The 17,954-nt window shown below is 37.0% G+C and overlaps 1 protein-coding gene across 1 annotated transcript in view; it reads right to left on the bottom strand.

The window, feature by feature from the left end:
* The window catches only part of PTH2R (parathyroid hormone 2 receptor), a 103,873-nt gene that overhangs the window by 52,717 nt on the left and 33,202 nt on the right, over positions 1–17,954 (bottom strand). The window contains exons 3-4 of the mRNA XM_030853312.2: positions 3,535–3,645; positions 3,305–3,426 (exon numbers count right to left, since the gene is read on the bottom strand). Of these exons, the coding sequence (XP_030709172.2) occupies positions 3,305–3,426; positions 3,535–3,645 (233 nt within the window). The remainder of the gene's footprint in view (positions 1–3,304; positions 3,427–3,534; positions 3,646–17,954) is intronic.

Here is a 17,954-nt window from a genome sequence, read left to right on the forward strand (position 1 = left end):
TTTCTTGGTTACCTATGAATGGCTACATCTCATCTCACTCTCATTCTGTGAGGGTCCTACGCACATCTTGGGAAATTTCTCTTGGCCCACCTGCTACACTCCAGCCTTTGGCACACTGGCTCTAGACACTCAGTGAAGGCTTATGGGAAAGAATTGGATGATGGGTAATAGCTCACTGTGACTGGGGTTCATTCCTTGGAATTCTAAGCCCTTATTCCAGTCCTTGTCTGATAAAAGTTGTTTTAAAAGTCTGGTTCTTTTCTTTTTACCCCCTTCCATAGCCTGGTTGCTCCTATTCTGGCGCAGAGCCAGGGATAAATGCAGCCATAGGTCTTTTCTCTCATAAGAAGGGCTTTCCCACTTCTGCAATTAGGTTCATTTAGATTTCTTGGCATCCTCAGCTTACTGATAGGTTTTTACAGATTATTAATTTTGTATCTTACTCAACTTATTCTTATTGTTGCAACTTCCCACATCCTGACTTTGTCTCTTGTTTCTTTTTTAAAACATTTATTACATATTATTTTCTCTTAATAAAATGTTAAACTTTTTATAGAACATATCTGGAAAATGTGTAAAATACAAAAAAGAGAAGGAAAAAAATTCCCTAATTCCCACCAAGCAAAAAGAAACACTGTATTTCATGTATTTCTTTTCACTCTATTTCTATGTATCATTTCCTACTGTTTTGAATATTTGCATTCCCAATTTATATACAAATTTATTATCTGATTTTTTTTTCCAGGTAACTGTATAACAAAGGAATTTCCCAAGACCACAAACTCTTTATACAAAATATATATTTGAGCTTATTTAACCATTTCTTCATTGGAAATTTAAATTCTTCAGAATATTCACTATAATAATTAATGGTTCAATGAACATTATTCCATTCAGTTCCCCCCACTTCAAATCTTTATGCTTGAATCTTAGAAGTATAATTTTAAGATCAAAGGATATGACCCCCTTGAAATTTCTTAATATATCTTGTTAAATTACTGTCCAAAAGTCCATATAACCTTTAGACATGAGATATATGGTAATTTCTACAGTATGCTACTATTTAAAATATCATACTCTAAAGAATTGAACAACCTCAGGGCCCAGCATAAGAATTTTCTTGCTTTTTTTATTGAAAGTAATTAGCTCATTTTGTCAAGTCAATGATATGGAAATTATTTAAAGAACAAAACAATAGATGTTTTAAAACTCTTTACCTTATGTCCCCTATAAAGATGTGGCATTTATTCTAAATGCACTTTTTCATTTTTACCTTTTTTTATGCAAAAACTCTGATTATAACCATTAATAATTAATATCTCATAAGTAATATCATTTTGCCCTACACTATATCAAAACTTTAGAAGGTATCCAGTTTTCTTATTAAAAGATATTTACATTCTTAAGTTTTCTCAAGTTATTGCTTAAGGGTTGTAAACAATAGAAAACACTCTTTATATTTTTGATTAAGGAGATAAATTACTTACACTAACAAAATCAAATTTTTCAGTTAACTTTTAAATCATGTTTATATAAAATAGTATATATTTTGGGTATTTCACACCATCCTTAGCTATTTTGATTCTTGGAATACATAGTAATTAAAAAGAATGGTTGTAATATTCTGAATAGAGTTAAGTGTAAATAAAATCATGATATAATTTAATGGCCATTTAAAAGCTGTGAAGACTTGCCCTTATCATTTAATGCACAAATTCATAGCTGAGTATACTAACTATTGTGAATGTTTATTTATATCAATGAAATTGAAATTATTTTGAAGTAGTTTATATTAACTCATTGTTGGCTTTGGTTCCATTGTAGAGTACATAATTGTCTCCTCACATTGACTAATTTTATCTAAGAAGCATGTCAACAATGAAATATAAAACTGAGGTCTTTTGGCAATTTACTAAAGAGTCATTAAGGTGGTAGTGATTTGTGCTAGAAAAAAAGTTAAGAAAAGAAGTTCTGACTATTAATGCAAAATCAAACAGGGACTTTCCTGGCAGTCCATTGGGTAAGACTCTGCACTTCCAATGCAGGGGGCGTGGGTCTGATCCCTGGTCAGAAAATTAAGATCCGACATGCCGCTCAGCACGGCCAAAAATAAATGAATCAAACGAAGAAAACTCCAACTTACCACTTCTGCCACTGCTCTCCTTCCCTCCCCACCAAAAAATAAATGTCATCAAGCATAAAGAAAAATGTCTAATGTTAGGAGAGTTATGTATTATGACTGTTCTTACGATCCTCATAAAATCATTTATACATCAACTTACCATGTTCATTCCTAGCATCATATGCTTATAGCATCATGCATTTTACTGACGAGGTCTGCGTGATAGGAATTTAGGCATAACTTTTAATCCACCACATATAACCTAAAAGTAACTATCTAGAAGTTTTTGAAATTTACATATGATTACCATACCGGAAACAGCACTGACCCTGCCATGATCCAGCTCTGTCACTTTGACCAACACTTAACTTTTGGTTCTGAATTGCCTCACACGTGTAAAATTAAGGTATTGTGTGAGAAGACCTATAAGACACCCCTTGCTCCTCTTTAATTCTGAAACTCTAATCGTTCATATACTAATGAAATCACCTGCTGGCAAATCTTATGATATGGAAAATACAGATCAAAAATACAAAGCTCCTCCAGGAACAGAGTGAGATGAGATGTAGCCATTCATAGGTAACCAAGAAAAAAAATCATGCATCATGTTGCTGACTACCAATTTGAATTTTTATACATAAATAATGTAGCATCATATAGTGTAATGTAAACATAATATAATACAACAGACACATATTTATAAGTATATATGCATATATCTCAGCCAGGTCACTCTAACCTAAAGAAAATATCAAAATGTTTCAGGTCCTAAAATAGATAATGAATGAGAACCTACTGTATAGCTCAGGGAACTCTACTCAATGCTCTGTGGTGACCTAAATGGGAAGGAAATCCAAATAAGAGGGGATATATGTACATGTATAGCTGATTCACTTTGCTGTACAGTAGAAACTAACACCTTGTAAAGCAACTATACTCCAATAAAAATTAACTTTTAAAAAATAAAATAAAATACTAACTTCTTAAAACAGGAAAAAAAAATGTTTCAGATCCTAGACCTTTCCTTAACTAGGTATCTGAAAAGATTCCAAACTTGCTTTTATCTTTTTTGATCTTTGTGTCATATAATATAAGGATTTTTATAATAGTGGTTGACGATCAAGAATTGTATAAAGACTTTTGCTTTCCCTTAGGGGTTCACAAATACAAAGATACCATTACCTTTCCTATGCTGATATCTGGCTGCAGAAAGCGAAGGCAGTCTGAATAATTAGCCCATGTTTTATTTAAACTGTGCATAAAATCCCATGTTCCATTGGGGTTACAGTGTCGGAAAGCAACTCCTGTGAAGACATGAAGAAAAACACTGAGACTGCTCAGTTCTTGTTGAGTCCATTATAAAAAAAAATATATTTCTATTCCAAATTAATCATTTCAGAAAAATTCAATACCTTTATGATTGAAGTCATAAATATAAGGAGGGCATGGGACAGCCAACATTTTCCCCACTGTTCCTCTAGGCCAACAGATGAGTCCATCCCATTCTGGGAAACAATTTCCCTCTGATAAGGAAAAAAATTAAAAAGCAAATAAACAAAGATGCAGTTAGAAGCAGAGAATGAATGCATTCAAAATACAAAATTTCAGGTCACTGCCTATGTAAAACACAGGCACTGTAAAACAAATCGGTAGTTTTGGAAACTAGAATGGGGTAGATTTGATGCAAATACCCCAAAACTCATCCACCTAGCCTCATCAAAGGCCCATTGATAGGAACATTTGATTTGCATAAATTAAACATATTTTAGTGACTCCAATATATATGAGTTATAGCAATTAATATATAAGAAAGACACAGACCTACTAGAGAATGGACTTGAGGATATGGGGAGGGGGAAGGGTAAGCTGTGACAAAGTGAGAGAGTGGCATGGACATATATACACTACCAAATGTAAAATAGATAGCTAGTGGGAAGCAGCCGCATAGCACAGGGAGATCAGCTCGGTGGTTTGTGACCACCTAGAGGGGTGGGATAGGGAGGGTGGGAGGGAGATGCAAGAGGGAAGAGATATGGGAACATATGTATATGTATAACTGATTCACTTTGTTATAAAGCAGAAACTAACACACCATTGTAAAGCAATTATACTGCAATAAAGATGTTTAAAAAAAGAAACATCAGAATTCATTGAGAACAATTTCTTTTTTATTAATTTTTATTGGCGTATAGTTGCTTACAATGGTGTGTTAGTTTCTGCTGTACAGCAAAGTGAATCAGCTACACCTATATGTATATTCCCTTTTTTTAGACTTCCTTCCCATTTAGGTCACCACAGAGCACTGAGTAGAGTTCCCTGTGCTGTACAGTAGGTTCTCATTAGTTATCTATCGGATAATATCGCTTATATGTGGAATCTAGAAAAAGGGTACAAATGAACTTATTTGCAAAGCAGAAATAGAGACACAGATGTAGAGAACAAACGTATGGATACTAAGGGGGAAGGGGGCGGGGTGGGATGATTCGGGAGATAAGAACAATTTCTGTTAGTAAAAGTCTATCATAGTTGTAACTACATTTTTTACCCTAGATTTTTAAAAAATTTACTGTTAAAACATATGACACATGAAATAGATTGAGCTTCACAGGTAAGCTCCAAGATTTGGGTTTGCCCTTTTACCAATTATTAGTAATTTCTTTGAGTCTAACACTCATCTTACACAAAATTCTCAGAAACTCTACTCTCCTCGAGATGAATCCAGAACCTTATTACTTCTCACAATGTCCACTGTCAAACCCCTGGTCCAAGCCACCATATCTCCAGACTGAATTACTGCAATGGCCCCCAATGGGTCTTCTTGATTGCATTCTTGCTCTCCTCTCATTTATTCTTCATGCAATAGCCCCAAATCCTCCAAAGGCTTCCCATCTCACTCTGAGCAGAAGCCCAGTCTTTTCAAGGCCTAATGGCCCCTCAGGATCTTCTCTCTCCCCTGGCTTATTCCCCACTCACCCACCCCAACCCATACTCCTTATCCCCTTTCCTACTATAGTTTTCACCTGAGCTCTCATCACCTTCCACTATTAAGTGTTATTTTATTATCATTTTCTTAAAACATAGGATTTAAGGAGCTTGAGGGTGAGGAATTTTGTCTGTTTTTTTAAATTAATTTTTATTGGAATATAGCTGCTTTACAATGCTGTGACAGCTTCTACTGTACAGCAAAGTGAATCAGCTATACATATACATATATCCCCTCTTGTTTGGATTTCATTCCCATTTAGGTCACCACAGAGCACTGAGTAGAGTTCCCTGTGCTATATTGTAGGTTCTTATTAGTTACCTATTTTATACATAGTATCAATAGTGTATATATGTCAATCCCAATCTCCCAATTCATCCCAGCCCCGCTTCCCCCTTGGTATCCATATGTTTGTTCTCTACGTCTGTGTCTCCATTTCTGCTTTGCAAATAAGATCATCTACATCATTTTTCTAGGTGCCACATATATGCATTAATATATGATATTTTTTTTCTCTTGCTGGCTTACTTCACTCTGTATGACAGTCTCTAGGTCCATCCACATCTCTACAAATGGCCCAGTTTCATTCCTTTTTATGGCTGAGTAATATCCCTTGTATATAATGTACCACATCTTCTCTATCCATTCCTTTGTTGATGGACATTTAGGTTGCTTCCTTGTCCTGGCTACTGTAAACAGTGCTGCAATGAACACTGTGGTACATGATTCTTTTTCAATTATGGTTTTCTCTCAGTATATGCCCAGGAGGAGGATTGCTGGGTCATATGGTAATTCTATTTTCAGTTTTTTAAGGAACCTCCATACTGTTCTCCATAGTGGCTGCACCAATTTACATTCCCACCAACAGTGCAAGAGGGTTCCCTTTTCTCCACACCCTCTCCAGCATTTGTTGTTTGTAGATTTTCTGATGATGCCCATTCTAACTGGTGTGAGGTGATACCTCATTGTAGTTTTGATTTGCATTTCTCTAATGATTAGTGATGTTGAGCATCTTTTCATGTGCCTCTTGGCCATCTGTATGTCTTCTTTGGAGAAATGTCTATTTAGGTCTTCCACCCATTTTTTGATTGGGTTGTTTGTTTTTTTGGTATTGAGCTACATGAACTATTTGTATATTTTGGAGATTAATCCTTTGTCAGTTGGTTCCTTTGCAAATATTTTCTCCTGCCTTGTTTCATGCGTTTGCCACTCTGTGTTTTTCAGGACTCGCTTCCATTAGTTGTGTATGAAACTTTCAAGAAGAGAGCCTATCAGCCATGTCATATTCCAACTTACCCAAAAGAGACTATTTTTCATGAGTGCTGTATTCATTTTCCATTGCTTCCATAACAAATTAGCACAAACTTAGCAGCTTCAAATACCCCAAATTTATTATCTCACTCTTTCTGTAGGTCAGAAGTCCGGTGAGCTCAGCCAGACCTCTGCTTATAGATTCACAAGGCTGAATCAACGGCTGGGCAGCACTGTGATGCTTTCTGAGGCTCTGGGGGAAAATCCATTTCCTTACTCATTCCAGTTGTTGGTAGAATTTACTTCCTTGTAGTGATAAGACTGAGGTTCCCATCTCCTTCCTGGCTGTCAGCTGAGGGCTATTCCCAACTTCTGAAAGCCACTTGCATTCCGTGGCTCATGGCCCCCTTCCTCCATCTTCAAAGTCAGCAAGGGAGATCAAGTCCTTCTCACATTTCAAGTCTCTCTTCCATTCTTTTTTTCCATTACTGACTATTCCGCCTTCCTCTTTCACTTTTAAGAACCCATGTGATTACATTAGTCCCATCCAAATAATCCAGAATAATCTTCCTATTTTAAGGTCCACAACCTTAATTCCATCTGCAATGCCCTTTTGCCCTGTAATATAACATACACAGGCAGAACACCAGATATTAGGGTTTGGACATCTTTGAGGGGACATTATTCTGCTACCACAAGTACCATTACAGCTCTCTCAATTTTTTAGTTACCAATTACACTAACTGTAGCTGAGCATTTTTGTTATAGCTAACATTCGTTATGTCGAGTTGTTCAGTTTTGAATAGTCAGCATGATAGAACCTCATGCAAACACCGATTTCTACAGAAAAGAATTCAGCATAAACCTGAAATTAACTTGCTAGTGTCCACCATATCACATGGAAACAAGTACTTGATTTGCTTTGTGAATTGCTGAAGCAATAAGAAAAAGAAAATATCTTCCCTCACCACATTGTTCTCATAGAAGAGAATGTTTCTTGGAAACAGCCTCACTTTGCTCTCATAATAAAAGCCTGGGCTTTACATATTGCAAGTAATCCGGGAACTCATTACGCTGGCTCCTGTTTCTGGTATATGGCTTCACCTACTTCTTTCCACCATGACCTGCTTTGTGTGTGTTTATCTTCCTTCTTGTTTAAACAGAGTATAATGAATCAATCTCTTCCATAAACTTTGCACTAGATACTCTTCTACGTCTTGATAGCATTCCATATGGCTTCCCATCCATTCACTTTAACTTTAATAAGTCATGCATCCTTATTTATCTGGATCCAATCCTTTACCAGATACAGTATCTATGGTGCAATCTACATAAAATGGACCCAGACACATATTCCTGTGTTCTTGTAACTAGTTGTCCCTCTAAAATGTATGCTGCAATGTCGTGTGAGATTTTCTGACAAGAGTTGATCATGTGATGGACTAAGGTCTTCACAGAAGTCTAAAAGCCAATGATCAGTTTATTCTATAATTATGTAGTTTTTAAACTGCAATAAAGAACACTGCTGATATTTTCCTTATGCTTTAAAAGGAATCGTTTTTTTGTTCCCTAAAAGATACCAGTCCAAATATACATACAGTTAAATATCTAAAAAAAAACCCAATCAAAAATTGGGCATAAGACTTAGATAGACATTTCTCCAAAGAAGATATACAGATGGGCAACAGGCACAGGAAAAGATGCTCAATATCACTAATTATTGGAGAAATGCAAATCAAAACCACAATTAGGTATCACCTTACACCTATCAGAATGGCTATCAAAAAGTCTACAAATAATAAATGCTGGAGACGGTGTGGAGAAAAGGGAACGTCCTACACTGTTGGTGGGAATGTAAATTGGTTCAGCCACTATGGAGAACAGTATGGAGGTTCCTTAAAAAACTAAAAATAGAACTACCATATGACCCAGCAATCCCACTCCTGGATGCACGCACCCCAATGTTCACTGCAGCACTGTTTACAATAGCCAAGACATGGAAGCAACCTAAATGTCCATCGACAGAGGAATGGATAAAGAAGATGTGGTATATATATATAAAATGTAATATTACTCAGCCATAAAAAAGAATAAAATAATGCCATTTGCAGCAACATGGATGGACCTAGAGATTATCATACTAAGTGAAGTAAGTCTGACAGAGAAAGACAAGTATCATATGATATCCCTTATATGTGGAATCTAAAAAGATGATACAAATGAACTTATTTACAAAACAGAAATAGACCCACAGACATAGAAAACAAGCTTATTGGTTACCAAAGGGGCTTATTGGTTACCAAGGGGGATAGTGAGGTGGGGGTGGGAGATAAATTAGGAGTTTAGGATTAACATATACACACTACTATATATAAAATAGGTAAACAACAAGGACCTACTGTAGAGCACAGGAAACTATACTCAATATCTTGTAATAACCTATAATGGAAACAACATATATAACATAGATATATATATAAAACTGAATCACTTTGCTGTATACTTGAAACGAACACAACATTGTAAGTTAACTATACTTCAATTTTAAGAAATTTTAAAAAGTAAAATAGAATAGCATGTCCTTTAAAAAAAAAAAGATACCATCCCACACACAGACATATTTCAAAATTCAGAAAACCAACACTCCCCCAGAATAATGTTTCTGTAGATTGTAATCATCTCTCTGGTGGCTCTTTGACAAAGAGAATAATCAATATTCACAAAAGGTTGAAAAGATTGTGAAAGCCATGCCCTCATACAGCTAATACAGAGATCTTAAATAACATCTCTTTGATCATCATTTCACATTCTATGCGAGTAAATACTTTCATCATTTAGCAAGAAACTAATTAATTGCCTAATGAGTCACCAAACTCCCTTTATAAATTAACACCATTAATTACACTCCCTGTAATCTTTTGTGTGTGCCAGGACAAACTGACCATTAGTGAAACTTGTCAAACCATGAAATTTACACAGAGCAAACTAAAATTTGGAGAATATAACTTTGACTCTTTTCAGTTCTACAGTTACCCAAAACATAATACAACCATACAATTGTGAAATAAAACTGGGATCATTAATATTTTGGGTTTTGTTCTTAAATACATAAATAGTTGTATAACGAGGTATTTGCATTTACGTTTTCTTTTCTTTCTTTCATAGATAAGAAGAAAAATTATATTTTATTTTTATTATAAAATTTTTTCAGAAATAAAACAGAGGATATTATATACCCACAATCTAGAATTTACAGTTGGTAATATTTTACCATATTTATTTCATCTAAATGAATGCTATGGTATTTTAAAGTAAGTTGCAGGCAGCATAACAGCTCACTCCTAAATATTCTGATATGCATCTCTCAATTTTAGAAGAATTTTAAAATGAAAACTTCTTAAATTAACTAGTGAATTCAAAATGTCATTTATCTTTTCACACTTGTAAAGTGAAGAAATGCTAAGTCATTTTACATATATAGACATTTTTCATTGAAAGGGAGACCAAAGTTCGTCCAGATTTAATTCTATCCTATTGTATGGAGAAAGATCTCAAAGAAAGTGCCTTTTCTCTTTTAATATTTATTCATCTACACATTTCACATGAGTTGCACCATCACAAATTTTAGATGTTACATAAGTTTACATCCAGATCTTTTACTCTTTTTAACTCTTGTGGTGTGTGACTGATTCCCAGTTGCTTGTCTTTGCCGACCCTCTGCCAGGAATGTCTTTTTACTTCCTCCTGTACACATCTAAATCCTACTCCTTTAATTTCAAGATTGCTCCTCCAGAAAGCTTTCTCTGATTCCTCCCTGATGAATTAAGATGCTTTTTCAGTGGTTCCATAGTTGTGATACCTCTGTTGTTACACTTACACACCATCTGAAAGGTGTCTACTCCCCTTATTAGATCATCATTTCCATGGGGTAAGGACAGACTTTGATTCATTTTTTCCAGTGCTTACTACAGAAGCACCACACTGTAGGCACATAATGTCTTTGTTGAACTGTTAAAGGGACAATAAAGATGACAATGTTGGACTAGATAGTCTCTAAGATGTCTTCCAGCTCAAAATTTCATGAGACTTCATAGAAAATAGTTCATTTAGCCCTCCTAGATAACAATCTTTATAAATTCCTTCATGACAGTGTTGCTCTTTGTTAGTAGACCTACATGTTTGAGATATCAGGGTCAGTGTTCTTTAAAGGTAATGTAAGTGATTCCCTTTCCTGACATTATTAGTCTAGCCATTCAGAGAACTCTTTCCTAGTATAAGACACCTACAAAGGCTGAATTAATATAAAAACCTTCTTTGTTAAAACATGGCTTAGCTGGCTACAAATTATAGGAATAAATCTGAGACCAGAAATTATTCCGTAGGATCAGTAGGCACTGCATTTGGGGCTTACATTAGAGGCCTCTACTGACTTATTGGCTAAGAGCCTGGATTTTGATTGTATTCTGGTAACAAAAGATGAGTCTGAGACCTGATGAAGTGGGAAACTGGACTGGAAACTCCTGTATAACTCCAGGATCCCCAAAATATGAACGCCTTAGTGAGTGAACAAGAAACAAAAGTATCTTTCAGAAAGAGATTGGCTTGTTTCACTCCTGGCTGCATTTAGAGTTGGACTAGGAAACAATGGAGAAAACGATTCTTCTCTGTCAATTTCTAACCACAAGCTCACATTAATGTGTGGTCTAATCTGTGGTCTTAGTTTAAACTGGAAATAGATCAACAGTTCCACTAGGCACCTTGCAGAAAACAGAAATTTTGGAAGAGTACCTCATTACATGAGTACCTTATAAGTTCTTTATCATAAGTCATTAGACACACAAGGAAATAAGCCCCGATGTGTGGTAGTCAGTATTGACAAGCAATAGCAAATTGCTTTGCTATTGTGGTTCTCTTAATAGCAAATGCAGAATATAAAATGTGTCTAACCTCCTAGAGAACGGACTTGAGGTTATGGGGAGGGGGAAGGGTGAGCTGTGACAGGGCGAGAGAGAGTCATGGGCATATACACACTAACAAACGCAGTAAGGTAGATAGCTAGTGGGAAGCAGCCGCATGGCACAGGGATATTGGCTCGGTGCTTTGTGACAGCCTGGAGGGGTGGGATAGGGAGGGTGAGAGGGAGGGAGACGCAACAGGGAAGACATAGGGGAACATATGTTTATGTATGACTGATTCACTTTGTTATAAAGCAGAAACTAATACACCATTGTAAAGCAATTATACCCCAATAAAGATGTTAAAAAAATAAATAAAATAAATAAATAAATAAAATGTGTCTAAGAAGGAAAAAGAAAAAAGATTAAAATGATATTTAAGATAAGGAAACTATCAAAATTAAATAGGAAGATCCCAAAAAACTGAAAAATAGAATAATCAAAATTAGCTTAATGGATGGATTAAAGAGCCATTAGACAAAGCTGAACAAAGAGTTGGTGAACTGGAAAATATATTTGCAGAAATTAACAAAACAGCAGTAGAAAAACAAAGAAAAGGAAATCATATAAGACATAAAGATACAAAGGGTAATGTGAGAAGTTCCCATACTTGTCTACTTAAAGTTCCAGAAACAGAGAATAGGAGAATAGGGGAGGGCAAATTTTCAAAGACAAAATAGCAAAACATTCCCACCACTGAAAAAAGACACAGAACCTTAGACTCCAGAAATCAAATGAACTCATACCTAGATACAGCATGAAACTGCAGAACATCAAAGTCAAAGAGAAACTCTTAAAACGAGCCAATGAGAAAAACAAATCACCAACAAAGACTGAGAACTGATTTGTCAACAACAACCATGGAAGCCAGGGTGGAAAAGTAAAACAATATCCTTAGGAGATAAAAGTAAACAATTCTCATCCAAGGATCATAAATCCAGAAAAAGTATCTCTGAAGATTGAGACCGAAATAAATACCTTTTCAGACAAACAAAAACTGAGAGAATTCACTATAAGTAGATTCCAATGTAAAGAAATCCTTTAAAAAGATGTATTTCGGGAACGGCTTCAAGATGGCAGAAGAGTGAGACGCAGAGATCACCTTCCTCCACACAAATACATCAGAAATACATCTACATGTGGAACAACCACTACAGAACACCAACTGAACACTGGCAGAAGACCTCAGACCTCCCAAAAGGCAAGAAACTCCCCACGTACCTGGGTAGGGCAAAAGAAAAAAGAAAACACAGAGACAAAAGAAGAGGGACGAGACCTGCACCAGTGTGAGGTCTGCACCAGTGTGAAGGAGGAAAGGTTTCCGCACACTAGGGAAGCCCCTTCGCGGGTGGAGACGGTGGGTGGCAGAGAGGGGAAGCTTCAGAGCCACGGAGGAGAGCACAGCAACAGGGGTGTGGAGGGCAAAGCAGAGAGATTCCCGCACAGAGGATTGGTGCCCGGAACTCACCAGCCCGAGAGGCTCGTCTGCTCAGCTGCCGGGAAGGGTGGGGGCTGGGAGCTGAGGCTCGGGCTTCGGAGGTCGGATTCCAGGGAGAGGACAGGGGTTGGCTGCGTGAACACAGCCTGAAGGGGGCTAGTGCGCCACAGCTAACCGGGAGGGAGTCTGGGAAAAAGTCTGGCGCTGCCTAAGAGACAAGAGACTTTTTCTTGCCTCTTTGTTTCCTGGTGCGTGAGGAGAGGGGATTAAGAGCGCCGCTTAAAGGAGCTCCAGAGACAAGCGCGAGTCGCAGCTATCAGCATGGACCCCAGAGACGGGCATGAGACGCTAAGGCTGCTGCTGAAGCCACCAAGAAGCCTGTGTGCGAGCACAGGTCACTCTCCACACCGCCCCTCCCGGGAGCCTGTGCAGCCCGCCACTGCCAGGGTCCTGTGATCCAGGGACAACTTCTGCGGGAGAACGTATGGCATGCCTAAGGCTGGTGCAACATCACGCTGGCGTCTGCCACTGCAGGCTCACCCCACAGCCATACCCCTTCCTCCCCCCGGCCTGAGTGAGTCAGAGCCCCCGAATCAGTGGCTCCTTTAACCCCGTCCTCTCTGAGCGAAGAACAGACGCCCTCAGAAGACCTACATGCAGAGGTGGATCCAAATCCAAATCTGAACCCTGGGAGCTGTGCGAACAAAGAAGAGAAAGGGAAGTCTCTCCCAGCAGTCTAAAGAGCAATGGATTAAATGTCCACAGTCAACTTGATATACCCTGCATCTGTGGAATACCTGAATAGACAACGAATCATCCCAAATTGAGGAGGTGGAATTTGGGAGCAACGATATATATTTTTTTCCCCTTTTTCTCTTTTTGTGAGTGTGTATGTGTATGCTACTGTGTGTGATTTTGCCTGCATAGCTTTGCTTTTACCATCTGTCCTAGGATTCTGTCTGTCCGTTTTTCTTTTTCTTTTTTATTCACTTAAAAAAATTTTTTTCTTAATAATTATTGTTTATTTTTATTTTAATAAGATTATTTTATTTTACTTTATTTTATCTTCCTCTTTCGTTTTTTCTTTTTTTTTTCCTCCCTTTTATTCTGAGCCGTGTGGAGGACAGGCTCTTGGTGCTCGAGCCAGGCATCAGGGCTGTGCCACTGAGATGGGAGAGCCAAGTTTAGGACAATGGTCCACAAGAGGCCTCCCAGCTCCACGTAATATCAAATGGCGAAAATGTCCTGGAGATCTCCATCTTAACGCCAAGACCCAGCTCCACTCGACGACCAGCAAGCGACACTGCAGGATACCCTATGCCAAACAACTAGCAAGATAGGAACACAACTGCATCCATTAGCACAGTGGCTGCCTAAAATCATAATAAGGCAACAGACACCCCAAAACACACCACCAGACGTAGACCTGTCCACCAGAAAGACAAGATCCAGCCTCATCCACCAGAACACAGGCACTAGTCCCCTCCACCAGGAAGCCTACACAACCCACTAAAACAACCTTAGCCACTGGGGACAGACACCAAAAACAACGGAAACTACGAACCTGCAGCCTGCAAAAAGGAGACCCCAAACACAGAAAGTTAAGAAAAATGAGAACACAGAGAACACACAGCAGATGAAGGAGCAAGGCAAAAACCCACCAGACCTAACAAATGAAGAGCAAATATGCAGTTTTCCAAAAAAAGAATTCAGAATAATGAGAGTAAAGATGATCTAAAATCTTGGAAATAGAAGGGAGAAAATACAAGAAACGTTTAACAAGGACCTAGAAGAACTAAAGAGCAAGCAAAGAGTGATGAACAACACAATAAATGAAATTAAAAATTCTCTAGAAGGGATCAATAGCAGAATAACTGAGGCAGAAGAACGGATAAGTGACCTGGAAGATAAAATAGTGGAAATAACTACTGCAGAGCAGAATAAAGAAAAGAGAATGAAAAGAATAGAGGACAGTCTCAGAGACCTCTGGGACAACATTAAATGCACCAACATTCAAATTATAGGGGTCCAAAAGAAGAAGAGAAAAAGAAAGGGACTGAGAAAATATTTGAAGAGATTATAGTTGAAAATTTCCCTAATATGGGAATGGAAATAGTTAATCAAGTCCAGGAAGCACAGAGAGTCCAATACAGGATAAATCCAAGGAGAAACATGCCAAGACACATATTAATCAAACTATCAAAAATTAAATACAAAGAACAAATATTAAAAGCAGCAAGGGAAAAACAACAAATAACGCATAAGGGAATCCCCATAAGGATAACAGCTGATCTTTCAGCAGAAATTCTGCAAGCCAGAAGGGAGTGGCAGGAAAGATTTACAGTGATGAAGGAGAAAAACCTACAACCAAGATTACTCTACCCAGCAAGGATCTCATTCAGATTTGATGGAGAAATTAAAAGCTTTACAGACAAGCAAAAGCTAACAGAATTCACCACCACCAAACTAGCTTTACAACAAATGCTAAAGGAACTTCTCTACGCAGGAAACAAGAGAAGGAAAAGACCTACAATAATAAACCCAAAACAATTAAGAAAATGGTAATAGGAACATACATATCGATAATTACCTTAAGCGTAAATGGATTAAATGCTCTGACCAAATGACATAGACTGGCTGAACAGATACAAAAACAAGACCTGTATATATGCTGTCTATGAGAGACCACTTCAGACCTAGGGACACATACAGACTGAAAGTGAGGTGATGGAAAAAGATATTCCATACAAATGGAAATCAAAAGAAAGCTGGAGTAGCAATTCTCATATCAGACAAAATAGACTTTAAAACAAAAACTATTACAAAAGACAAGGACACTACATAATGATCAAGGGATCGATCAAAGAAGAAGATATAATAATTGTAAATATTTATGCACCCAACATAGGAGCACCTCAATATATAGGCAAATACTACCAGCCATAAAAGGGGAAATCGACAGTAACACAATCATAGTAGGGGACCTGAACACGCCACTTTCACCAATGGACACCTCATCCAAAATTACAATAAATAAGGAAACACAAGCTTTAAATGATACATTAAACAACATGGACTTAATTGATATTTATAGGACATTCCATCCAAAAACAACAGAATACACATTCTTCTCAAGTGCTCATGGAACATTCTCCAGGATAGATCATATCTTGAGTGACAAATCAAGCCTTGGTAAATTTAAGAAAATTGAAATTGTATCAAGTATCTTTTCCAAACACAAAGCTATGAGACTAGATAGCAATTACAGGAAAAAATCTGTAAGAAATACAAACACATGGAGGCTAAACAATACACTACTTAATAACGAAGTGATCACTGAAGAAATCAAACAGGAAATCAAAAAATACCTAGAAACAAATGACAATGAAAACACAATGACCCAAAACCTATGGGATGCAGCAAAAGCAGTTCTAAGAGGGAAGTTTATAGCTATACAAGCCTACCTTAAGAAATAGGACACATCTCAAATAAACAACCTAAACTTACACCTAAAGCAATTAGAGAAAGAAGAACAAAAAAAAAATCCCAAAGGTAGCAGAAGGAAAGAAATCATAAAGATCAGATAAGAAATAAATGAAAAAGAAATGAAGGAAACGATAGCAAAGATCAATAAAACTAAAAGCTGGTTTTTTGAGAAGTTAAACAAAATTGAAAACGCATTAGCCAGACTTATAAAGAAAACAAGGGAGAAGACTCAAATCAATAGAATTAGAAATGAAAAAGGAGAAGTAACAACTGGCACTGCAGAAATACAAAGGATCATGAAAGATTACTACAAGCAACTACATGCCAATAAAATGGACAACCTAGAAGAAATGGACAAATTCTTAGAAATGCACAACCTTCTGAGACTGAACCAGGAAGAAATAGAAAATATGAACAGACCAATCACAAGCACTGAAATTGAAACTGTGATTAAAAACCTTCCAACAAACAAAAGCCCAGGACCAGATGGCTTCACAGGAGAATTCTATCAAGCATTTAGAGAAGAGCTAACACCTATCCTTCTCAAACTCTTCCAAAATATAGCAGAGGGAGGAACACTCCAAAACTCATTCTACGAGGCCACCATCACTCTGATACAAAAATCAGACAAAGATGTGACAAAGAAAGAACACTACAGGCCAATATCACTGATGAACATAGATGCAAAAATCCTCAACAAAATACTAGCAAACAGATTCCAACAGCACATTAAAAGGATCATACACCATGATCAAGTGGGGTTTATCCCAGGAATGCAAGGATTCTTCAATATATGCAACGTGATACACCATGTTAACTAATTGAAGGAAAAAACCATATGATCACCTCAATAGATGCAGAGGAAGCTTTGGACAAAATTCAACACCCATTTATGATAAAAACCCTCCAGAAGCTAGGCATAGAGGGAACTTTCCTCAACATAATAAAGGCCATATATGACAAACCCACAGCCAAAATCATCCTCAACGATGAAAATCTGAAACCATTTCCACTATGATCAGGAACAAGACAAGGTTGCCCACTCTCACCATTATTATTCAACATAGTTTTGGAAGTTTTAGTCACAGCAATCCGAGAAGAAAATGAAATAAAAGGAATCCAAATTGGAAAAGGAGTAAAGCTCTCACTGTTTGGAGATGACATGATACTATACATAGAGAATGCTAAAGATGCTATGAGAAAACTACTAGAGCTAATCAATGAATTGGGTAAAGTAGCAGGATACAAAATTAATGCACAGAAATCTCTTGCATTACTATACACTAATGATGAAAAATCTGAAAGTGAAATCAAGAAAACACTCCCATTTACCACTGCAACAAAACGAATAAAATATCTAGGAATAAACCTACCTAAGGAGACAAAAGACCTGTATGCAGAAAATTATAAGACACTGATGAAAGAAATTAAATTGATACAAATAGATGGAGACATATACCATGTTCTTGGATTGGAAGAATCAACATTGTAAAAATGACTATACTACCCAAAGCAATCTACAGATTCAATGCAATCCCTACCAACTACCACTGGCGTTTTTCACAGAACTAAAACAAAAAAAATTCACAATTTGTTTAGAAACACAAAAGACACCGAATATCCAAAGCAATCTTGAGAAAGAAAAACGGAGCTGGAGGAATCAGGCTCCCTGATTTCAGACTATACTACAAAGCTACAGTAATCAAGACAGTATGGCAC

This window comes from Globicephala melas, chromosome 7, assembly GCF_963455315.2.
Source record: "Globicephala melas chromosome 7, mGloMel1.2, whole genome shotgun sequence".
NCBI classification, from domain to species: Eukaryota; Metazoa; Chordata; class Mammalia; order Artiodactyla; family Delphinidae; genus Globicephala; species Globicephala melas.